The sequence below is a fragment of the Moschus berezovskii genome, chromosome X, assembly GCF_049115385.1.
Source record: "Moschus berezovskii isolate FMDL1 chromosome X, NW_MosBer_1.0, whole genome shotgun sequence".
In the NCBI taxonomy this organism is placed as follows: Eukaryota; Metazoa; Chordata; class Mammalia; order Artiodactyla; family Moschidae; genus Moschus; species Moschus berezovskii.
The window spans coordinates 12,623,910-12,650,283 of record NC_142488.1 but is presented as its reverse complement, the minus strand read 5'-3'; the positions used below and the strand labels follow the sequence as shown (position 1 = coordinate 12,650,283).

At 41.8% G+C, this 26,374-nt stretch overlaps 1 protein-coding gene and 1 pseudogene across 2 annotated transcripts in view; both read right to left on the bottom strand.

Annotated features, from left to right (window-relative positions):
- EGFL6 (EGF like domain multiple 6) overlaps positions 1 to 6,928 on the bottom strand; it is a 57,616-nt gene extending 50,688 nt beyond the window's left edge. For both annotated transcript variants that reach the window (XM_055438419.2, XM_055438420.2), the window contains exon 1: positions 6,707 to 6,928. In XM_055438419.2, the coding sequence (XP_055294394.2) occupies positions 6,707 to 6,780 (74 nt within the window). In that variant the 5' untranslated portion in view covers positions 6,781 to 6,928. The remainder of the gene's footprint in view (positions 1 to 6,706) is intronic.
- Positions 6,867 to 26,374, bottom strand: part of LOC129534952 (aldose reductase-related protein 2 pseudogene) — a 59,116-nt pseudogene continuing 39,608 nt past the window's right edge.

Here is a 26,374-nt window from a genome sequence, read left to right as displayed (position 1 = left end):
AATTCTTTGATGTTCCTCCTTTTAAAAGTTAAGCCCAATTCCCCTTCCCTTATGAAATAGAGCAGGACTCTATAGTCTTTCCCCAACATGTCTTCCTCTTGCTTTTTGTCTATTGAAAAATTTAATCAGATAAGTGAGAAAATGCAGAAGCAAAGGAGACACAATAATAATAGTTCCAGTTCAGTTCAGTCACTCAGTCATATCCAACTCTCTGCGACCCCATGGACTGCAGCACACCAAGCTTCCCTGTCCATCACCAACTCCCGGAGCTTGCTCAAATTCATGTCCATCGAGTTGGTGATGCCATCCAACCATAATAATAATATTTTAGTCATTAAGAAATGTCAAGGACCTTTAGTTCCTCCTCAAGAACTATAGATAATATTCTGAGCTATATCCTTTGAGTTGTTTCATAGATACTAAAACCCTCACCATACGCAAGAATGTAACTATATGGCGACCAGGCTGTAGTCATGACATAAGCTGCCACAGTTCTGAGAACTGGCCTCAAAGAACTGGGAACAAACCAGCCTTGGGAGCTGAAGATTAACTGTACTTAAAACAATCAAAATTAACACTGATCAGACTACCACATGATCAATTCCAAGGTAGGACTGTCAGAGTTGACTATGTTGTTTCTACTTGTAGCCCCCTCCCTCCATCTATACACCCCTGAAACTCCCCTATGAGAGCTCTTGCCTACTGATTGTCAGTGAGGAGTCGGCCTTTGGACATGAGTTTACCCTGTCCTCTAAAATAAAGCAAACTTCCTTCCCACCAATCTTGCCTCTCAAGTATTGGCTTTTGAGTGGTGAGCAGTTGGACCTAACACTGATGTGGGACTGCACTTAGTGACTGGTTTCTGATGAAGAGATTATAGTGGGAGTGATGGAGAGTAACTTCTGAGATTAGGACATAGGAGGCATTATAATTTCCTCTTTGTTCTCTCTCTTTTGTAACCCTTGATATGTAGGAAGTCGGCTGACACCTCATAAGGGCACTCAAGTAGCCTTGTGGAGAGGTCCACAAGGCGAGGAGCTCATGGCCGTGTGAGCACACCATCTTGAAAGAAGATCCTCCAGTTGGAGTCAAGCCTTTCGATGGCTGCAGCCTCGGCCAACAACTCAACTGTAACCTGGTGAAAAACCCCAGGCCCCATTCAGGTACACTGCTCCTGAATTCTCCATTCACAGAAACTCTGAGATAATAAATGTTGTTTTAAACCACTAAGCTTTGCAGTATTTTGTTGAATAGCAATAGATAACTGTAATATATGTGGGGACCAGAAATCGAACAAAGGGAAAACTTGAAGGACAAGGTGATGATCTTTATAAAAGTATTTGCTACTTTGGTATTTTGAGTTTTAATTTGTATTCATCAAATCTGAGATACTATGGACTATTATTATGTACACTAGGGGAAAAATGCTGCCAGGTAAACTAATTTATTGCTCATTATCTTAAAAATTATTTTATGCAATTGTGTGATAATTCTGAGCATGAATTGGTCATGATGGGGTTATCGTTAAAGAATTCAGCCAGCAATGCCCTGCTTTGCTCACTACTGCCCTCAGATTAAAGCTCAAATTCCTTACCCAGACATGCAGGGCTCCTTACAGAGTCCGTGCTGCCTGAGAGCATGGCAAGCTGAACACGTAGACTTGGCATCCTCCGAAGCCCTCCACCAGTGACTGCTGGGAGCACAGATATCCCAGCTCCTGTGCCTCAGCGGGGATAATCCTAAGGCTTGGGCCCTACTTCTTCTAGAACTCCCCAGCAGAATTCAATCACAATGGTAACTTATTTATATAACATGTCTTTTCCTTCTCTGTCCTACTAGAACTAGAACTTTTGGGGACAACCTCCCAAATAAACTGTGCACACTTGAATTCTGGTTTCAGAGTCTGCTTCTGAGAGAATGGAAACCTAGAGAGGAAGAGCTTGGGAGAATGGAGCACCAGGATCTCCGCACTTACTCTACACACATCCCTTGATGGTGCTGGACAAGCATCAAGCTCAACAGGCTCACTGGTGATAACATGTGAGAAGGTACTTTGTAAGAACGTCAGCTTTTATGTATTCAATTTTTCTTGAGAAACAAATTTGAAATATTAGAATGTCACTGTTTTTAGGTCAGAAGACCAAATCCAATGCAGTTCTTGAGGAATCATCTCATTTCAAATTTCTCCATCCCACTGTCTGTCAGAGACCCAATACTTATTTCTTAGGTTTGAAGAGACAGTTGACTGAAATCACACTGAAAAAGTGTTGACACATAGTGTTTCAACAAAATTAGCTGAATGCCAATCTGATTTATGAAGACTAGATAATATACTTATTCATTTTAATGTTTACATAACCTTAGATTATGTACATAAACTACATATAAATAGGACTTTCAGTTCAGTTCACTTCAGTCACTCAGTTGTGTCCGACTCTTTGCAATCCCATGAACCACAGCACGCCAGGCCTCCCTGTCCATCACCAACTCCCGGAGTTCACTCAAACTCATGTCCATCGAGTCAGTGATGCCATCCATCCATCTCATTCTCTGTCATCCCCATCTCCTCCTACCCCCAATCCCTCCTAGCATCAGACTCTTTTCCAGTGAGTCAACTCGTCGTATGAGGTGGCCAAAGTATTGGAGTTAACACCCTTTAAACCAATGAAACTATTGAAACAAGACTGCTCAGAAATGATTTCTATACTGTAACTGGGCATTTCATGGTCACTATTTCCTAGAAACACTCAGCTCTTGAGCTTGGGTATATTCCTACAAACCCTGATTTTAAGAATAAAGAAAGGAATGATATGCCAACCACTCACAAATCATTAAAATCATGTTTAAATATAAGATCCAATCCATAAAACCAAGAACAACAGACTCAGAGCTCAGACTTCCTGTGGCAGGCGAATAATGACCCCCCACAAAAGATGGTCATGTCATAATCCCTGGAACCTCGAAATGTTACCTTATGGAACAAAAGGGAAATTTCATATGTGCTCTTATGCATCTTAAGACAGGGAGGTCACCCTGTATTTTCTGGTGGGCCAGGTATAATCACAGGGTTCTTGTTAGAGGGAGGAACATGATTAAGAGTCAGAAGAAAGGCAAAGGGACAAAGGAAGAAGAGATGCAGTGATGTGCCTACAAGCCAAGGACTGTTGGAGTCTCTATAAGTCTAAGAGACAAGGAATGGATTCTCCCATGGAGCCTACAGAAGGAACAAACCCTGCAAACAGCTTAGTTCTAGCCCCATAAGACAAATTTTGGACTTCCAACCTCCAGAACTCTAGGAAAATAAATGTATATCCCTTCTACCACCCCTGCCCTACACTGCAAGGCTTGTGGGATCTTAGTTCCTTGGCCAGGGATCGAACTGATTTGATCTTAGTTCCCTGTGCTCTCAGCAATAGAAGCAAGGAGTCTTAACCATGAGACCACCAGGGAAATCCCAAATTTATGCTATTTTAAGCCACTAATTTTGTGGAAAATTGTGACAATGGTACTTCCTTAGCAGGGCTCTGAGAAGAATCAACTTTCAAACAGGGTGTAGTTTGCAGAAAGCAGGCCTCTGTCCATGAATACATGAACTCAGTAATTCCTTTATCTCTCACATTATTGTTACTTGAACTCAATAGAGAAAAAAAATGTATATTGCATAAATATAAGAAGGGACTTGTTCCACACATCAAACTCAAGAACAGCAAAGTTAATAGCATATTTATCTTATGTGCCCAAGGCAGAAAGGCACCAGTGTCAGGACCTGGAATGCTGGAGATGAAGTTCAGATCAGTAAGTGTTCTAGACTAACACCATTCAATAGAAATATAATTCTAGCAGCCATATTGTTTTAACTGTAAAAGAAACAGGTGCAATTAATTTTAGTAATATATTTTATCTAATGCAGTACATCCACATTATCAACATGTATTCAATATAAAATGATTAGTGAGATGCTTTATGTTCTTTGTTTATTAGAAAGTCTTCAAAATCCAATGTATATTTTGCAATCACAGCACATCACAATTCGGACTGGTTATGTTTCAAGTACCCAACAGCTACATGTGGCTAGTGACTACTGATTTACTGTATTGGACAAAGCAGGTTGAGAGCATCTAAATAGTCCCAAAGCCCAAATGGCATTAAAACGCATGGGGATCACATAGGGAAATAGTATTTTATAAGAACTCTGTATGGTGTGTCAGCTACAAAAATACTGAATCACTATGTTGTACACTTAAAAATAATACTGTAAGTCAATGATACTTAGAATATTAGTTTGAAGTAGCATACAAGTTAAAAGTAAACGGTTTACGCCAAATTCTGATGCTGAAGATGAAAAAACTGCATGCTGCTGAGGATTTATTCACTTGATGACTGTTAATTGAATACTAATACACTAATACCATTTAAGAGGCATATAATCTTCTAGGTCACTGAAATTATGGTACAGTGTCTCAATTAAAAAATACAACAATGGGTGCTTATCTTAGAAATCCCTATAAAGCAGCGAGTTTTTACTAAAAGTCGTAAAACCTCAGGAAATAACCAGTGGACATGCTCTTGTGCTACGAGCACCTTGCCTTTCCTGTAAACGTGCCATCTGTAACCTGGGGGCTGGAGGTGATTACACCTGGTCCCTGGGCAGTTCCTGAAAAACTGAGCGTGAGACGTTTCCAAGCATGTTGCACAGATAATGAGCATACCAGCTCGTGAACCTGAGACCACAGACAGAAACCACGGTTCACATCTTTAAAACTGTGAAATTGCAGAATCCTGACATCAAGCCTCCATCGTACAATTCTTGGGTTTAACTTGGGAGCTTTTCGACTGCTGATTTAATTTGGTGACCCTCCAAAACTGAGGCTCCTGGAGGTCAGTTTGTCCACTGCTAGAACAACTATTAATCTCATCTCCAAATAGCACTTGATGTTTCTTAAGTGGGCTTTCTAGCAATGCCAGAATCTCCAGCATTCCAGGAAATGTGATCATGAGCAAATTGCATCTCCTTACATTTTTATCACGAAAAGGAAATAGAAACTTGTGATCATACATTCTAAGAACTGGGTCTGAAGCTTATTCTATTTGAACTTCAAAATCCCTTAATATTGTGACTGACGCTGATGAAAGATTTTTCCTGTAAGTCAAACAAAGATAGCTAGGCTCACCTTTAAGAAGCCCATTCCAAACCAAAGCTCTCAGCCAGCTCTCCACAGAAACTGTTGACTAAAATCTAATAGTGCAGAGGTCCTCACTCAGCTGGAAACAACTGTGCAAAACCCCCAGCCCCATATCAGTACTTTGGGCAATGTCTGGACCCAGTTCTGATTGTCACAACCTAGGAAAATTGCTACTGATCTAGTGTGCAGAGGTTACAGATGCTGCTAAGAATCCTACAGTACATAGGACCGCTCTCTAACCACCCTAAACAAATAACTGTCCTGCCCAGCCCAATAGTGCTCAATAGTGCCACAGTAGAGAAAGAAACTAGGGTATGCCTTGGAAAGCAAGAGAACCAGGAATACTTTTTCAGTGAGTGATTCCAAAAAGGCTGTCCTAGGGCTTCCCTGGTGGCTCAAAAAGTAAAAGGTAAAGAACTCGCCTGCCAATGCAGGAGATGCAGGTTCGATTCCTGGGTGAGGAAGATCCCCTGGAGAAGGAAATGGCAACCCACTCTGGTATTCTTGCCAAGAAAATTCCATGTACAGAGGAGCCTGCGGGGCTACAGTCCATGGGGTCGCAAACAGTCAGACATGACTGAGCAATTAAACAACAGCAACAGTGCAGCACTGGGGAAGAGCAGGGACTCCAGACCAGATGGCCTGGGTTTCAACGCTGGTGTTTTCATTTACTGACTGTGCCTCTTGGGGCAAGCTACTGGATCTCTCTGTGCCTTGTTTTTCTCTTCTACAACACGGGGGATCATAGTAACAGTATCTTCCAAGCAGAGCACTTACAGACTTTAAATGGGTTCATAACTCTCACCTGTTTAGGACAGTGCCAGGCCTACAGGATGCACTAGAAGTGTGTATTTGTTAGATGGCTTTGCTGATCTCTGGAAAAATAAGTTTCAGGGCTTAGAAAAGTTTGTAAGAAGTAAAGAAACAGCTTCAGACTCTGAATTGCCAGGGCAAGAAGAGAGAGTCAATTTCATCTGACAATCCCGGCTTTTCTTTCCAGTTCATCAACCTTAATCATAAAGGCATTGAGTAGAGGGCCCCCCAGCCCCTCACGGCGGGCTCAATAAACCCTCACCATGGATCGTCCTCTGGGTCTCTCCCTCCTTCCCCAGCAAAACTAGTCACTGACCATCAGTTGGCCCCCTTCCAATAGAGTGGAAAACACAGGACCGTACAAGCACGGAACACAGCCACCCACAGACAGACACACACGCCGGCCCAACGGTGGATGTCTGCAGCCCACCGAGTCCGAGCACACCGGTAGGTCCGCGCACGTCTCCCTCCACCTCAGGACGCAGCCAGGTGGGGCGCAGCAGATGCCAAGGAGGTTCTGCGAAGCCCGCCAGAGGGGCGCGCGGGGGAGTCCATAGGCGCGCCCAGCCTGACATCCTCCTTGAATTCTGTCTCAACGCACACAGATACACATGCCCACGGGTGCCTAGAGGGACGGGGACAAAGAAAAGGGGCCAACGGTGGCGGGGGACAGCTCATGGCCCGAAGCAGATCGTCAGCCAGACACTCACCTGGCTGCCTTCCCTACTCCACCTGCCACCCAGGAGAGCAGAAGCGGGAGCGCCAGAGTCCAGGGCTGCAGCATCTTCGCGGGGTCCTCTTTCTTCCGTGCCTCCTGCTGCCTCCTCGGGAGGGCGCGGAACCCCGGGCGCCCCGGGGCCACCGCCTCCGCTACCCTCGGCTGCTCCGGACCTCGGTCCTCGCGGGCGTGAAGCGGACTCTGGGCAACTGCGGCGGGGGCGCCCGGGCGAAGCGCACTGAGGCTCCTCTCCGGGTGCGCGAGGGAGGGCGGGGCGGGCTGTGCACAAGTGGCCGGGAACCGCCTCCAGCACCACCCGCCGGCCTTCGCTCTCAGTAAGACACTTCTGTCTTACTCTCTGCGCTTTCATACTCTGCGAGGTTTTCTTCCCAGATGGCAAATCACAGGCAGCTAGAGCTGGAAGGTCACCAGGTCCTGGGCGACCCCTTCAGCTGACAAGTGCTCTCTCCTGCTCATTTGCAACAGCTTTCCTGACGTGGGGGTCGCCAGAGGATATTGTAATATAATAACCAGTGCAGAAATCATGGTAGAAACACCAGTGCTATATGAGCTCAGAGAATCCACGTGGGTATTTAGCGGCTCTTTGTTTTGACAACTTGTTATAATAGAATGAATGACTGGTCCCTCCTGCACCAACTCCCTGCACCCACACCCTGTGGCTTCACGGTGGGCAGAGCCTCTGGTTCCATACTTTGGCTTTGGACGTGGCTGTGTGACTTGCTTTGACTAATGGCATAAGGACCAGTTCCAAGCCTAGAGGTTAAGACCTGGGTCTCTGTTATAGTGGTGAGAAGACCATGCCCCAGCCAGCTTCTTGACTCAAGGAGAATGAGGATCAGGGGGAACAGAGCTACTTGGTCATCTGCAGACCTGTAGCAAGCCTAGTGTATACTAGCTAACCCACAGATGCATGAATAAACTCAGTCACAGTCAGCAGTGCCAGTCAAGCTACTGAGGCTTATTGGGATAATTTGTTACATAGCAGTAACAAACAGTCTGATACACCTGTGACCTGGTATCAGAAATAAAATGAAGACTATAGAGAAAGAGGAGATTTGTCTTGACTGTAAGCTTGGCTCCTGCTTACATAATGGGTATATACCTTAATTCTAGGCAGTGAAATATGCAAAATGGGGATATGGCAGATGCCTGCTGCAGACCATGGACGTCCGTACTGGTATAAGCCATGCTCCACTGGATCTTCTGTTTTATGGATGAAGACATCTTAATGGACTCAGTATCCTTGGTTAGTAACCACTTAAGCCTTGAACTGTTCATAGCTAATAGTGACAAGCATTATCCTAAACACTTTACACACATCTTACTGAACACTCACAACTGTATAGGTTAGGGGTGAATAGCTCCCTCATGTTTGAAGTGTCCAACTGAGGGGCAGAGAGGTGAAATGACTTGCCCCAGTTCACAAAGCTAACAAGTATAGCACCAGGATTGGAAACCAGCGGCCATCTCCCCCTGGGCTGTGCCACTATTATACTGACCCCCTTTTTTCATCTTCTTACTCCTTGGTGACTTCAGATGTCAATGAGTCTCATGAACAAGGTAATAAGATGATCTCTTCAAGGCCATTACTAAAACCCTTTGAAATCTTCATATCATAACTAGTTCTATCAACTGAAAATATCAAAATAGAATGGAAAGAATATAAAGGTATGAACGGTATACCTACAAGTATCTTAAAGGAAATGCAAGATTAAATTTGCCTAAGTGTGGGTTTTCCCACAAGCAGATGCTAAGGCAAGGATTTGAGCGGAAGTAGATTGCTCTACAGGTGCACAAAACAGTAGTAAGGGAGTGAGGGAGTGAATCGGGAAGGGAGGAAAACAATAGCAGGAATGTGTCAAGTTATCACGGAGCCACTGAAGCGTCAGGCTACCAGCATCACCCAGAGCCAGCCTAGATTGTGCATCACCACGTGATCTCGCTCAACAGGCAAGGCAGCTAGGGTATTTAGACACCATCTGAATTCAGACATTCCCTAAAGGGCACAGCCTTCTAGCAGGGCACTGATCCTAGGACTTCTGCTTGCTGAGCTGAGGGCAGAGAAAGCTGAAGGCAGAGAGCTGAGCCAAAGAAAGCCCTTAGTCCTGTAGATGCCAACTGGTGAAGTCCTATTGAAATGTTAAGGCCAGAGGCATGTGAGCAAGGCACCACAGTGACTGTGACCTAAAGTCTAGAAGTTGAACTGAACTGAGACTTATGTATTTACCCATGCCACTTCTCCCCAAACATTCAGACCCAAATCACTCCCTCCTCCAAAAACACCATTATTCAAAATAGTCCTACTAGAACATGACGAGCCTCCCACCTGCTTAGCCCTGAGTTATCAAGGGTTAGAATTACATCTCGCATAACGTTTATGTGTCACTTTCTAGCTTTTTTTTTTTTTTACTTTCTAGCTTTAGTTTCAGCATTTTGACGCGATTTCTGCTTTGTTTTTTTCAGAGGTGACTTCTGTTTAATTAAAGGAGGTGATGAACATGGAAAAGACTCTGATGCTGGGAAAGGTTGGGGGCGGGAGGAGAAGGGGACGACCGAGAATGAGATGGCTGGATGGCATCACCGACTCAGTGGACATGAGTTTGAGTGAACTCCGGGAGTTGGTGATGGACAGGGAGGCCTGGTGTGCTGTGATTCATGGGGTCGCGGAGAGTCGGACATGACTGAGTGACTGAACTGAACTGAACATGACAAGGGGAACATGAAAGGGGAAACTTTCAGAGGAAGTCAACCGCTCCTCTGCCAACACACCCATTATTTCCTGGGGAGAAATATCGACGAGGGCATGGTCAAGAAACATGAGGAACAGAGAAGGAAACCTGGAAATGATGTGCAGCCAGGCGAGAAGATGCTTGACACAAACTGCCACTTAGAGGCAGGTGTTTGTAATAACCACACCGGCAGGGCTGACTTTGAAGAGAACTGCTCTTTAGACGGCCCTACTGCATTCTACAAAGGAAAAGCAATCTTTGATCAGAATAATAAAATCAGTCACCCTTTTTACAGGAATACTTATTTTATCCCAATCTATTTCCACTTAGCCCGCTGCATGGCACAGGTGTGATGGGGTATTTTTGTGCTTGTTGAATATATGCACATAACACACATATAAAGCTTTCAACCCTTATGATCTGCCTGGGGTTGAGATCCAGAAGTTATATTGAAATATCAACACCAAAAGTAAAGCACTGTTGGATGAAAAGGCAGGGTGGGAGGGTGTCCAAGCCAGAGTTTTTAAACTTTAATGTCAATACAAATTACCTGGGAGTCTCTTGTTAAAATGTTCCCAGGTGGTGCTAGTGGCAAAGACCTGCCTGCCATGCAGAAGATGCAAGAGAAATAGGTTCAGTCCCTGGTCCGGGAAGATCCCCTGGAGGAGGGAATGGCAACCCACTCCAGTATTCTTGCCTGGAGAATTCCACTGACAGAGGAGCCTGGTAGGCTATGGTCCATAGGGTCGCAAAGAGTTGGACACGACTGAAGCGACTTAGTACACACTTGTGACAATGCAGGTTCTGTCTGTGTGGCTCTGGAATGAGGGCTGAGTCTTGATTACTAAAAGGAACCCAAGTGGTACCCAGGCAGTTTGTTGAGAACATCTTAGGGCAGTGAGGGTATAGAGACCACCTGGCCCAGTAGTTCTCAAGTTCAGCTGTATATTGGGATCATCTGGGAAACTTTGAAACTATTGATGCCTGTGTCCCACGTAAGGTGAGTCTACTGTCTGGAATATGGCTTGGGCATGGGGACAGCTGGAAACTCCTTGGGTGGTTCTATTGGAGAACCAAGATTGAGATCCATTGATCTGAACCAGCTCTGATATCTTACAGATGGAAAAACTCCATGTGTGAAGCACCTTGCCTGAGGCCACACCCAGGATGAATTCATGTCCCTGAGTTTCCATCACATCAGTCCTCGCCTTCAAACTTCACAACATTTTCTCCATCACCAGTCCTACCGAAGAAGAAAATGGCATCCTTCTTCACCTTCTCCATCAATTGTACCCCAGCAACATTGTCTAGAAATGGATGTTTTTCTCTAGTCTGTTTCTTTTCATGTCTGCTTGTTCCATGAAAGGAGGCAGTGAAGAAGTAAGTGTTAGATTCAATGCAGACACTGTTAAATTCTGCAGGGGAAAGTGTGTCTTTAGGGACACATTGCTTTCCTTCATCCCATGCCTGTCAAGGACTCTGTTCTCGGGGATTTATGGTAGAAAAAAAAATTCCAAACAACTTCAGTCTTCCTTCCTTTTCTCCCTTCCCACCTCACGGCCTCCATCCTTCCCTTCCTATTCCTACCCTCTTTCCTTACTCAAACACTTACCTGAGTGCTATATTGCTCAGTCGTGTCCAACTCTTTGCAACTCCATGGACTATAGCCTACCAGATTCCTCCATCCATGGAATTTTCCAGGCAAGAATACTGGAGTGAGTTGCATTCCCTTCTCCAGGGGATTTTCCTGACCCAGAGAGTGAACCAGGGTCTCCTGCATTGTAGGCAGATGCTTTACCATCTGAGCCACCAGGGAAGTCCATAAAACATTTACCTGGAAGCTACAAAATGCCAGGCCCTGGTATTTATTGTGCACTAAGTGAGGACACTTAGTGGAGATGGGTACACAGATGGTCCCTGGTTCCTTTTACTCCCTGGTGACATGGGCTGGACAACCAACAATATAAGAACATACGATCTTTAATGATAGGACTCTTACTTCTTAGGAAGCAGGAAAAAATGAAGGTAAGATTAAAAGAGGAAAAAAAACACATCGCATGATCCATTTTCTCCTTAAATTTTTCCAACTCCCCACTTGAGATTTGGGGAAGAGAAAGTAATTGATATTTGTGGAGTGATTATGACATGCTAAATATTTTAGGCTTCCCTGATAGCTCAGTTGATAAAGAATCCATCTGTAATGTGGGAGACCTGGCTTCGATCCCTGGGTTGGGAAGATCCCCTGGAAAAGTGAAAGGCTACCCACTCCAGTATTCTGGCCTGGAGAATTCCATGGGGTTGCAGAGTCAGACAGAGTCAGACACGACTGAGTGACTTTCACTTTCAAACATTTTAGAGAGAGTAACTGTTTACTCTTAACAATACCGATATAAAGTAGATATCACTACACAATTTTACATCAATGGGAGGTTTAGAGCAGACAGAATCTTATGTTAAGATCACTTATCAACATAACAGAAGTTATGAAGTTAGATCTCACTGAATATTAATTTTGCCACAAGATTTCATTCTTCATGACATGAAGTGGTGGTGGGGGAGAGGGGGGCGGGGATCAGTTCACCACCAGCAACAGTGAATAATGTTGTATGTGGAGGGGAGGGGACTATGTTCTAGTGAGGAGCAATAGGAGTTTCTTCAGATTTTTAAGTGAGTCTATGACCCTTTAAATGTGGTTACTGTATAGAAAAATCCCCTTGTCCATGAATAAAATCTTGTCTGCATGTGAACTCCCTTGACTTTTACCAAATTCATGTTTCCAACTTAAGGCACTCAATCATCAGGGGCTTTTCTGTCTTTATTGGGGGAAGGTATGGCTTGAGTTCATCCTGAGCACTTCCTTCCTGTCCCATGTGTAAACATCTTTTGCTATGTTCTTGTTCACAATTGAATGTAATAATAACTTGGCATACACCTACTAGGCTTGTCTATTTACTTTTTCCTATGTAAACCCTATAGAATGATTTCTGAGAGCTAAAGCCAGGAAACTCAGTTTAGATAGGCCTTAAGAGTAAAGGCTTTTACTCAGAGTCACTCCAACTTGATTTGGGAAAGTTGGGTTGAGAAATATTCTGTGAACCCTAAGATTAGAACTACATTTGTGACCATTTTTCAAAAAAGATAAAAATAGGAACATTTGTGAAAACAAAAAATTTTTAAAACATTTACCTCTCTATTTTCAAAAAGTTCTCATACGTGGTTTATAGATTCATTCATTCTTTTAACAAACATTTAATGTCTTCTGGCCATCATGGGGTGGACAGTGTTTGGTTGAGGTATAAAGAGGACTAAGACATAATCCCTACCCCTAGGTGACAGAAATGTACATATACTATTAGAATAAATAGCCTAAGTCTTAAAGAAGTACTTTAGGGTGCTGTGGAAATAAAAAAAGTGAAAGTCGCTCAGTCATGTCTGACTCTTTGTAACCCCAGGGGATATATAGTCCATGGAACTCTCCAGGTCAGAATACTGGAGTGGGTAGCCTTTCCCTTCTCCAGGGAATCTTCCCAACCCAGGGATTGAACCCAGGTCTACCACATTGCAGGTTGATTCTTTACCAGCTGAGTCACAAGGAGAGCCCCCAGAAATAAAAAAGGGAAAAGAGAAATTCTTGGTGCTCTGTACATGCAAATGTTTGTCCCTCTTTGACTCCCTGCATTCATGAATCGTCTTATAAAATGATTTTTAGATGCAAGATTTCTAGAAAATAGAAAACCCTGACAACTGTATTCACTCAGATAATAACTTGCCCCAAACTCACTGTCCTGACTCACAGGAGTTCTGCTATTCTTGAGTGAGGCACTACTTGGTTAACCACCACAACAAAAAGCTCAGAACTGGAAATTAGAAGAATCAGAATTTAGTTGCAAGTTCAATCCAGTCTGCCTGTTTAGGTCTCACTTTCTACATCTATATTGTGCTTGCAAAGGATTCTGGGGGCTTCCCAGGTGGCTTAGATAGTAAAGAATCTGCCTGCCAATGCAGGAGATGCAGGTTTGATCCCTAAGTCAGGAAGATCCCCTGGAGAAGGAAATGGCAACCCACTCCAGTATTCTTGCCTGGAAAATTCCATGGACAGAGGAACCTGGCAGGCTATGGTCCATGGGGTCAGAAAAGAGTCAGACACGACCTAGTGACTAAACAACAACAAAAGGATTCTGGACCTTTCACTGTCTTTCTCCAAAGTTGCCTGATTCAAACACTTTGTTTGGGAGGAGGGTGGGAAAAAAATCATCTATGTCCCCAAAGACCGTATTTAAAATGGCAGGGTTGGGTTAACTTCAGCAAAGGAATCTTGATCTCAAGAATACATATGAATCAGTTCTAATGAGGTGAATGAAACTGGAGCCTATTATACAGAGTGAAGTAAGCCAGAAAGAAGAACACCAATACAGTATACTAACGCATATATATGGAATTTAGAAAGATGGTAACGATAACCCTGTACACGAGACAGCAAAAGAGACAAAGATGTATAGAACAGTCTTTTGGACTCTGTGGGAGAGGGCGAGGGTGGGATGATTTGGGAGAATAGCATTGAAACATGTATATTATCATATATGAAACGAGTCACCAGTCCAGGTTCGATTCATGATACAGGATGCTCGGGGCTGGTGCACTGGGATGACCCAGACGGATGATATGGGGAGGGAGGTGGGAGGGGAGTTCAAGATGGGGAACACATGTGCACCTGGGGCAGATTCATGTCAATGTATGGCAAAACCAATACAATATTGTAAAGTAATTAGCCTCCAATTAAAATTTTAAAAAAATCAATGGATAGACAAATGAGTGGATTTTTTTTCTTCCATTGTGGTTAAGATCCACCCTGCTTTGCTTCTAAAGTTTATTCCACATTCTGTGAGAGCTGTTACATGTACACATTAATTTGTTGAGTATCCATTTGGGGCCAGGCACAATGCCTGGGTTGGGTGATATAAAGTTCAGGATGTCTAGTGTTAACTGACATTAGTGCCCCCAGTCATCAATGCTTACCTTTAAAGCCACTGCGAATTTTCAAAACACCCTCACGAAAGTGGTACTGTCCTGGTGAGAACCATTGGCCTAGCATGCTGACAAGCCTCATGAGCCTGGCTGAAGGGTTTGGACTTCATCCTATGGGCTCTGGGAGCCATTGAGAGACTTTAAACAGGGAGTAACATGATATATTCCAACATCCGTTGGATCATCGAAAAAGCAAGAGAGTTCCAGAAAAACATCTACTTGTGATTTACTGACTATGCCAAAGCCTTTGACTGTGTGGATCACAACAAACCTTGGAAAATTCTTAAAGAGATGGGAATACCAGACCATCTGACCAGCCTCCTGAGATATCTGTATGCATGTCAGGCAGCAACAGTTAGAATTGGACATGGAACAACAGACTGGTTCCAAATTGGGAAAGGAGTATGTCAAGGCTATATATTGTCACCCTGCTTATTTAACTTATATACAGAGTGTATCATGAGAAACGCTGGGCTGGATGAAGCACAAGCTGCAATCAAGATTGCCAGAAGAAATATCAATAACCTCAGATATGCAGATGATTCCACACTTATGGTAGAAAGCAAAGAAGAACTAAAGAGCCTCTTGATGAAGGAGAAAGAGGAGAGTGAAAAAGTTGGCTTAAGACTCAACATTCAGAAAACCAAAATCATGGCATCTGGTTCCATCACTTTATGGCAAATAGATGGGGAAACTATGGAAACAGTGAGAGTCTTTATTTTTTGGGACTCCAAAATCACTGCAGATGGTGACTGCAGCCATGAAATTAAAAGACGCTTGCTCCTTGAAGGAAAGCTATGACCAACCTAGACAGCATATTAAAAAGCAGAGACATTACTTTGCCAACAAAGACATTACTTTGCCAAGTCAAAGCTAAGGTTTTTCCAGTAGTCATGTATGGACGTGAGAGTGGGACTAAAAAGAAAGCTGAACGTCAAAGAATTGATGCTTTTCAACTGTGGTGTTGGAGAAGACTCTTGAGAGTCCCTTGGACTGCAAGGAGATCCAATCAGTCCATCCTAAAGGAAATCAGTCCTGAATATTCATTGGAGGGACTGATGCTGAAGCTGAAACTCCAATACTTTGACCACCTGATGCAAAGAACTGACTCATTGGAAAAGACCCTGATGCTGGGAAAGATTGAAGGCAGGAGGAGAAGGGGATGAGGATGAGATGGTTGGATGGCATCCTAAGTTTGAGTAAATTCCAGGAGCTGGTGATGGACAGTGAGGCCTGGTGTGCTGCAGTACATGGGGTCACAAAAAGTCGGACACGACTGAGTGACTGAACTGAACATGATACATGATCAAATATGTGTGTTTAAGGGCACCAAGACTTCTGAATCCATTAATTGCCAAAGGCTTCTTACTGTGAACACCTGCAACTCATTGAGAGTTTCTTAGTTACTGATGGCAGCCCAAAACCAATGATGGATAGGGGCTTGGTGAGTCAATACCCCAGCCACCTCACCCCTTGGTTGAGAAAACTGAGTCATATCATACATGCTCTCTTAGCGATCCCCAGTGGGAATGATGTCCAGAGGCCCAGAGTGGAAACAGGCTTCATAGCTTACTCTCCCATGGCTTCCTTCTTTTCCTTGTCTCACTTTCCCCTTCCTTGCCAGTGTTTCCAAGAATCACCTTCCAAATACCTGCTGGCATTCACCTTCTTGCCTCCAGGGAAACCCCAAACAAGACATTTATATATTCTGATAGAAATAATTTCCACTCAAACTTTGGTTATGTCTTATGGCAGATTTGGAAACAGAATCTCCTTTTAATTCTATCTAGCATAAATTCTCGGAGAAGGCAATGGCAAGCCACTCCAGTACTCTTGCCTGGAAAATCCCATGGACAGAGGAGCGTGGTGGGCTACAGTCCATGGGGTCGCTACTAGTCGGACAAGACTGAGCGACTTCACTTCCACTTTTCACTTTCACACATTGGAGAAGGAAATGGCAACCCACTCCAGTGTTCTTGCCTGGAGAATCCCAGGGATGGCGGAGCCTGGTGGGCTGCCATCTATGGGGTCACACAGAGTCGGACAAGACTGAAGTGACTTAGCAGCAGCAGCATAAATTCTATTGTATGTGTGAGCTTCGAGGTTCCCCAAGGCCAATTTGAGAAGAATGGGGTGTTTTGCTCTTCTTTAGATAGAGAAGTGGTCATTTTGGTATGACCCATTCATTTATTCCAGTCTGATTATAACCAAGGGGATAAAACCCACGAGTCTAATCCTAAACTCATTGTTTGGTCACACACGTTTCATTTAGTGAACTTGTAAGAATGTGGTATTTTCTCTGTGGTATAAAATTTGTATGGTGTGAAAATGAAGAAAACACATCTTTTAAATTTTGTTTTCAGTGCAACAAAGTACACTATAAATTCCCTAAATGACAGATTTATGACATATGTGAATTTCCTTCTTTTGTCAAACGCATGGTACTGCTTGGATGAATTTATGTAATGAGAAGCATATGGTATAAACACAATATGACAACTATTATATATTTCTATGATAAACAGAAAAATAATATGTAATTTTTTTGATGCTAATTACTATTCAGATTGTAAAAATGTTTGCTACTAGGCTCCATTAAGATGACTTAATTACTAAAACATTTTAGATGACTGCATATTCTCAAGAATTGACAATACAATATAGATCTGATGCAAATATGTGACTGTGCTCAGAGTTTACTGTTAAAAAGTCTATTTTGTTCGCTTTCAGTCAATAAAGGTTTACATGGCACAGGTCCATGGGACAAAGCAGGGAACAAGAGAAAATTTCTGCTCTGGGAGCTTCCTTATAATGAGGGAAAACAGGCAATTAAAAACTAGATAAAAGCAAACCAAACCCAATAATACCTAAAAAAGATCATACATCATGATCAAGCTGGATTTATTCCAAGGTCATAAGGATAGTTCAATGTAGGCAAATCAATCAGTGTGATACACGACATCAACAAAAGACAAAAACCACAAGATCATCTCAACAGGAGTAGGAGTAGCATTTGACAAAACTCAATATGCATTCATGATTAAAAACTCTCAAAATGGGTACAGCGGGACCATTTTTTAACATAACAAAAGTCATTTAAAACAAACTCACAGCCAATGTAATATTCAATAGTAAAAAGCTGTAAGCCTTCCCACTAAATTCAGTAATAAGACAAGGATGCCCATTCTCACCACTTCTATTCAACATAGTATTAGAAGTCCTAGCCACAGTAGTCAGACAAATATCTAGGAATAAATTTAACCAAGGAGGTACAAGACCTACACTCTTAAGACTTAAAAACATTGATGAAGAAAACTGATGATTTCAAGAAATAGGATAGCCCATGCTCTTTGAGTGGAGGAATTAAAATTATTAAAATGGCCATACTACCCAAAGCAATCTATAGATTTAATGCAATTCCTATCAAAATACCCATGACTAAAACAAATAATCCTAAAATTTATAAGGAACCAAAAAAGACCCCAAATTGCCAAAGCAATCTTGATAAAAAAGGACAATGCTGAAGATATGACCCTCCCAGACTCCAGACAATACTACAAAGCTACAGTAATCAAAACAGCGTGATACTTCCACTAAAAGACACACATATATTAATGGAACAGAATGGAACAGAGTGGAGAGCCTAGAAATAAACTGACACACCTACAGTCAATCTACAACAAAAGAGGCAAGAACATACAATGGAGAAAAGACAGTCTATTCAACAAGTGGTGCTGGGAAAACTGGACACCTACATGTAAAATAATGAAATTAGAACATTTTCTCATACCATATACAAAAATAAACTCAAGATGATTTAAAGATCTAACTGACCTGAAACCATAAAACTCTGAGAACAGAACATAGGTGAAACACTCTCTGACACAAATCGTAGCAATATTATCTTGTGTAAGTCTACTAAGGCAAAATAAATAAAAATAAATGGGACCTAATTAAACTTTTGCATAGCAAAAGTAACCATCAGTGAAATGAAAAGACAACCTACAGATTGGGAGAAAATATTTGCAAATGATGAGACTGACAAGGGGTTAATATATGAAATAAACAAACAGTTCACACAACTCAATATCAAAAAACCCAAACAACTCAGTCAAATATGGGAAGAAGACCTAAAGAGACAGTTCATCAAAGAAGGCATACAGATGGCCAACAGGGACATGAAAAGATTCTCAATATTGTTCATTTAGAGAAATGCACATCAAAACCATAATGAGGTATCAGCTCACACCCATCAGAATGGATATCATTGAAAAGTCCACAAATAAAAAACTGTTGGAGAAGATGTGGAAAAAAGGGAACCTTCCTATATGACACTATTGGTAGGAACGTAAATTTGGCACAGCCACTATTCTAGTCACTGTCTGGAAAGCAGTATGAAAGTTCTTAAAAAACTAAAAATAGAGCACCATATGATTCAGCAATACAACTCCTGGGTATATATCCAGAAAAGATAAAAACACTAATTTGAAAACATACATGCCTCCCAATATACATAACAGCACTATTTAAAATAGCCAAGACATGGAAGCAACCCAAGTGTCCATCAACAGACAATGAGGATTAGAAGATGTAGTGTGTGTGTATATGTATGTGTGTATATATATATATGTGTGTGTGTGCGCGTGTGTGTATATATATATATATAGGCTTCCCAGGTGACTTTAGTGGTAAAAAATCCACCTGCCAATGCAGGAGACTTAAGAGACCCGAGTTCAGCCCTTGGGTCAGGAAGATCCCCTAGGAGGAGGGCATGGCAACTTGCTCCAGTATTCTTGCCTGGAGAACCCCATGGATAGAGGAGCCTGGAGGGCTACAGTCCATAGGGTTGCACAGAGTTGGACATCACTGAAGAAACTTAGCACACACACAGGGTATATATATACATACATACATACATATATGTATGTTTGTGTGTGTATATACACACAATGGAATACTACTCAGCCATAAAAAAGAACAAAATATTGCCATTTGCAATGTGGCCGAACCTAGAGAATACTATGCTTAGTGAAATAAGTTGGACAGAGAAAACACAAATACCATACGATATTATCTATATGTGGAATCTGAAGGATAACATGAATGTATATGCAAAACAGACACAGACTCACAGAATATAGAAAACAAACTTGTGGTTACCAAAGAGGAGAGAGAAGGGGAGGAGCGACAACTTTGGTATATGGGATTAACAGATGCAAAATATATACATACATAAGCAACAAGCATATACTGTGAAGCATGGGGAATTATACCCATTATCTTGCAACAATCTATAATGAAATATAATCTACCAAAATACTGAATCACTTTGCTGTATACCTGAAGCTAATAAAACACTATAAATCAAATAAACTTCATTAAAAAACTATAAAAATTAAAACCAAGTACGTAAATGCACAAGTAATATAACGTGCTTTTAGTTGTAGAAAAAATTTTTAAATAATCTGGACATCTTGTTACATACCTAGGTCCTCTCTTGATTTGGCTTTATAAATCACAGGAAAACAGAATTGGAGATTTTAGTCAAGTCATTAACTTGTGTTTGGCTTTACATGTCATTTATTTAAACTGCAACTGCTTTTTAAAGCCTATCTTTCAGGACTTCCCTGGTGGCCCAGTGGTTAAGATTCTATCCTTCCAGTGCTGGAGTCCTGAGTCTGATCCCTGGGCAAGGAACTAAGACCAGCACATGCTGCAAGGTCTGGGGAGAAAAAACAACCTGTCTTTCAAAGTAATATTTTAATTAAGATTTTTTAAAATAACAAAACATTCATTTGGTCTCCTTTGGAGATATGGAGAGGGATATTAATCACAGCATATAGACTTTTCAAGTGTGACTTTGGCCCTCATGCAAAAAGCTGTCCAAAGCCTAATATTACTAAGTCCCAACTGATCATGGATAATTCAACATTAGGAAATGCAGAGAAATAATAAAAGTGCAAACTTCAGCAATAAAGCAGCATAAGACTTCCTATTTCTCAAATAAGGTCAAATGCCTTTAGAATTCAGTTCAGTTTAGTTGTTCAGTCGTGTCTGACTCTGCGACCCCATGAACTGCAGCACGTCAGGCCTCCCTGTCCAACACCAACTCCCGGAGCCCACCCAAACTGATGTCCATTGAGTCAGTGATGCCATCCAACCATCTCATCCTCTGTCGTTCCCTTCTCCTCCTGCCCTCAATCTTTCCCAGAATCAGGGTCTTTCCAAATGAGTCAGCTCTTCACACCAGGTGGCCAAAGTACTGGAGTTTCAGCTTCAACATCAGTCCTTCCAATGAACACCAAGGACTGATCTCCTTTAGAATGGACTGGTTGGATCACCTTGAAGTCCAAGGGACTCTCAAGAGTCTTCTCCAACGCCACAGTTCAAAAGCATCAATTCCTCGGCGCTCAGCTTTCTTTATAGTCCAAATTTCACATCCATACATGAACACTGGAAAAACCATAGCTTTGACTAGATGGACCTTTGTCGGCAAAGTAATGTCTCTGCTTTTTAATATGCTGTCTAGGTTGGTCATAACTTTCCTTCCAAGGAGTAAGCGTCTTTTAATTTCATGGCTGCAATCACCATCTGCAGTGATTCTGGAGCCCAGTTGTGTTATATTATGAGCTTTGCTTCCACTTTGGGGAGCTAACTTAAAAAACTTCTTTTCTCTGTTCTTAATGAATTGAACCACAGACATGACCCAAACCTGCAAATGAGTGTCACCTGGATGTCAACACTACTACTGAAGTACAGTCCAGCTCCAATGTCCTTACCTTGAATGTGACATGATCCATTTTCTTGTAATGAGAGCATTACAAGCATGTAATTCTGAGATCAAATATGGCTGGACTTCCAAGATTTACAAATCAAGTGATCTATCTCAAGCTGCTACTAATTCTTGGTGAAAGTGAATTGTTTGATCATGGTATTTCTTCATCAGTTTTGAGGGTCAATGAGAATACTCTTAGATGTTTGACATTTAGAAAGTTTGTTCTCTGATTTGAGTGTAAGTGCAAATAGATATGAGACACTGTCATTGAAAGAGGTGACAAGTCTGCTGTTCTGTGCTGTGCTTAGTTGCTTCAGTCCTGTCCGACTCTTGTGAGCTATGGACTATAGCCCGCCAGGCTTCTCTGTCCATGGGATTCCCCAGGCAAGAATACTGGAGTGGGTTGCCATGCCCTCTTTCAGGGGATCTTCTCAACCCAGGAATTGAACTCGTATCTCCTGTGTCTCCTGCACTGCAGGCAGGTCCTTTACCTACTGAGTCGCCTGGGAAGTTCCCCAAGTTTGCTATCCATGGTTTAATCTCTTCTTGTGCTTTTCCCTTTCTGTCCTACTCAAATTGATGCAAGGCCAGCTGGAAGTTCTGATTTCCACATGAGAAATAATGAATTCTAAGACAAATTTTGGAAAATAAACTTCTACAGAAATAGACCCCATTTTACCTAATTATCTTCCATCTTTATTTTGTTTTGGCTTTATGACTTAAAATTTCAGAGCTAGAAGGCACCTTGTGCACGATCTAGATCACTTCCACAAATATGGAACTGAGGTTAAAGCCCCACTTCTTACTAACTGTATCACATGGGATCCACTGTTTCTTTTCTCCTTAATTTTCTTAACTGTGAAACAGGAAGAAGCTACTTTGCAGAGTCATTGAGAAGTTACATGAGTTGATATAAACTCAGCCCTTAGAATGGGCTTCCCCAGTGGCTCAGTGGTAAAGAATCTGCCTGCAATGCAGAAGGTGCAGGAGATGTGAGTTCAAACCCTGGGTGAGAAGATCCCCTGGAGGAGGGCATGGCAACCCACTTCAATATTCTTGCCTGGAGAATCCCAGGGACAGAGGAGCCTGGTGGGCAACAGTCCATAGGGTCACAAAGAGTCAGACACAACTGAAGCGACTTAGCACTCACACACAGCCCTTGGAATGGTGCCTGGCACAGGGCAAGCACCCACTAAGTGTTAGATGACATTGGGGTTGGAAATGTTTTTTATGAGATGTATCCAAGGCCTACAACTAGAGAAAAGCAGCCAGGATTTCTGACTCCCAACCCAAAGTTCTTTCCATAATACCACACTATAAAACTAACCCTGGTTTTGGAGCCTGGGGGTTAAACAGAAGTTCATCTCCCAGTTATACGGTTGATTAGTATACCAATAGAGGCTATATATTGTCACCCTGCTTATTTAACTTATATGCAGAGTACGTCATGACAAATGCTGGACTGGATGAAGAACAAGTTGGAATCAAGATTGCCAGTAGAAATATCAATAACCTCAGATATGTAGATGACACCACCCTTATGTCAGAAAGCAAAGAAGAATTAAAGAGCCTCTTGATGAAAGTGAAAGAGGAGAGTGAAAAAGTTGGCTTAGAACTCAACATTCAGAAAACTAAGATCATGGCATCCAGTCCCATCACTTCATGGCAAAAAGTGTGGAAACAGCGACAGACTTTATTTTCTTGGGCTCCAAAATCACTGCAGATGGTGACTGCAGCCATGAAATGAAAAGACACTTGCTCCTTGGAAGAAAAGCTGTGACCAACCTAGATAGCATAATAAAAAGCAGAGACGTTATTTTGCCAGCAAAGGTCCATCTAGTCAAAGCTATGATTTTTCCAGTAGTCATGTATGGATGTGAGAATTGGACTAAAAAGAAAGCTGAGTGCCAAAGAATTGATGCTTTTGAACTGTGGTGTTGGAAAAGACTCTTGAGAGTCCCTTGGACTGCAAGGAGATCCAACCAGTCCATCCTAAAGGAGATCAGTCCTGAATATTCATTGGAAGGACTGATATTGAAGCTGAAACTCTAATACTTTGGCTACCTGATGCAAAGAACTGACTCATTGGAAAAGACCCTGATGCTGGGAAAGATTGAAGGAGGGAAGAGAAGGGGACAATAGAGGATGAGATGGTTGGATGGCATCACTGACTCAATGGACATGAGTTTGAGTAAACTACAGGAGTTGGTGATGGACAGAGAGGCCTGGTGTGCTTCAGTCCATGGGGTCACAAAGAGTCGGACATGACTGAGGGACTGAACTGGACACCAAAGAGGTATGTATTTGGTAGACATAATTTTGTGCATAATGACAAATACAGAGCCAATATTAAATGTAAGAATTCTGCTAATGCTTTCTAACATAAAAAGATTCTTTAAAAGTTGTCTTCTTTAGCCTATTTTCTATAATAAATCCTCTAAAGCTTTATTCTTTTGCTATGTTAGACCCCAAACACAATCACACCAATGAAAAACTCAGTCTAGGACTTCCCTTGTGGCACAGTGGAAAAGAATTCACCTGCCAATGCAGGGGGCATGGGTTTGATCCCCAGTCTGGGAAGATTCCACATGCTGAGGAGTAACTAAGCCTGTATGCCACAACCACTGAGCCCGCTCTCTAGAACACACAAGCCCCAACTGCCAAGCCTGTGAGCTGCAACTACTGAAGCCCAGATGCTCTAGGGGAGGCATGTCGCAACTACTGAGTTCATGTGTCAAGAACCTGTGCTATGCAACAAGAGAACCCACCATAATGAGAAGTCAGCACACCGCAACAAAGGGTCGCCATCACTTGCTGCAACTAGAGAAAGCCCATGCAAAGCAACAAAGACCCAGTGCAGCCAAAAAATGAACAAATAAAAAATGTTATTTCTAAAAAAAGAAAGCTCAGTCCAAAAGTGTGTACTATCCATACACCCTAAGGTTCATAGTAGCAATATTTACACTAGCCAAGACATGAAAGCAACCTAAATGTCCAAAGTCAGGTGAATGGATAAAGAAGGTGCAGTACATAATACAGTGGAATATTACTCAGCCATAATAAAGAACAAAACAATGCCATCTGGACCTAGAGGTTATCATACTAAGGGAAGTAAGTCAGACAGACAGATACAAATATCATATTATACCACATCATGTGGAATTTAAAATCTGACATAAATGAACTTATTTACAAAACAGAATGAGACTTATAGTCATAGAAAACAAACTTCTGGTTACCAAAGGGGGAAGAGAGGGGAACAGGTATAAAGGAGTTCAGGATTTGCAGATACAAGCTACTATATATAAAACAGTAAACAACAAGGACCGACTCTATAGCACAGGGAGCTATATTCGGTATCCTGTAATAAACCATATTGGAAAAGAATATAAAAAAGAATATATGTATAAATATAAAAAAGAATATATGTATATATATAAAACTGAATATATATATATATATATATATATACATATAACTGAATCACTATGTTGTACAATAGAGACTGACACAACATTGTAAATGAATTATATTTCAATTTAAAAAAATAGTAAATGGAAAAAATGTATTATCTCATGGTGTGTAGAGAAACATTTATGCTTCAATGAAAAGTACTGTTTAGATCACACCCTTCCTGGTTTTCTGAGTCTAGCCTTTCATTGTCTTTGAGCTATTTTATTGCAAGCTGTAAGTTACTAGTATAACAAAGCAAAATCTTTCATATATACAGACATGTACATCCTGTCTTCTGGAGATTCAAGTGACTTCCCTCCCCCATGGTGGAAGAGGACAGTTTTGGTTCCATTTGCAAGCTCATTTCAGCATTTCTGATTTATATGTGTCTGTTCTTTGGTTTCTCCTTTGAACTAGTTGTAATATCTTACTAGTTCCCACAGTAATTAAATAAAATCTTTAATATTTGTTTATATCTTTATAATTTCACCTTTTTAAAAATTATCTTTTAATTAATCTTAACCTTCTAGTCAAGGCTATGGTTTTTCCCGTGGTCATGTATGGATGTGAGAGCTGGACTGTGAAGAAAGATGATCACCGAAGAATTGATGCTTTTGAACTGTGGTGCTGGAGAAGACTCTTGAGAGTCCCTTGGACTGCAAGGAGATCCAACCAGTCCATTCTAAAGGAGATCAATACTGGGGGTTCATTGGAAGGACTGATGCTAAAGCTGAAACTGCAATACTTTGGCCACCTCATGCGACGAGTTGACTCACTGGAAAAGACTCTGATGCTGGGAAAGGTTGGGGGCGGGAGGAGAAGGGGACGACAGAGAATGAGATGGCTGGATGGCATCACCGACTCTGTGGACATGAGTTTGAGTGAACTCCGGGAGTTGGTGATGGACAGGGAGGCCTGGTGTGCTGTGATTCATGGGGTGGCAAAGAGTCGGACACGACTGAGCGACTGAACTGACTGATACATATATTTAGGTTTTATTTTATTTGTGAGGCATAGATTTATTAATTAAAACATTCCCAGTTGCTGTCTATGTTACTTTCATCAACTTAGATTCCCTAACCAGTTTTCTTGGTCACAATTTTTTCCCACTTAGCTCAAATATATTTCTTAAATTTGAATAAAACAAAATATCTCTCCCACTCAAATTTTTTCAAATAGAGATAATAAAATTTAATTTTAAAATTAGTATATCAAAAATAAAATAAAATTAATATATCATATCACATCAAAAAGAATAATGCCTAGGACTGAATCTAAAACTATCAGACATTGATGAAAGAAATTAAGGATGAGAGAAACAGAGGGAAAGGGAAAGTGAAAGTGGCTTAGTTGTATCTGACTCTTGCAACCCCATTGACTATACAGTCCATGGAATTCTCCAGACCACAATACTGGAGTGGGTAGCCTTTCCCTTCTCCAGGGGATCTTCCTGACCCAGGAATTGAACCAGGGTCTCTGGCATTGCAGGCAGATTCTTTACAAACTGAGCTATGAGGGAAACCCATTTAAGGATTAGGGGAATGAATATTGTTAAAAAGTCCATACTGAGGGGTGATAGGAAGATTCAAGAGGGAGAGGATATATGTACACTAACAGCTGATTCACGCTGTTGTATGGCAGAATCCAATACTACATT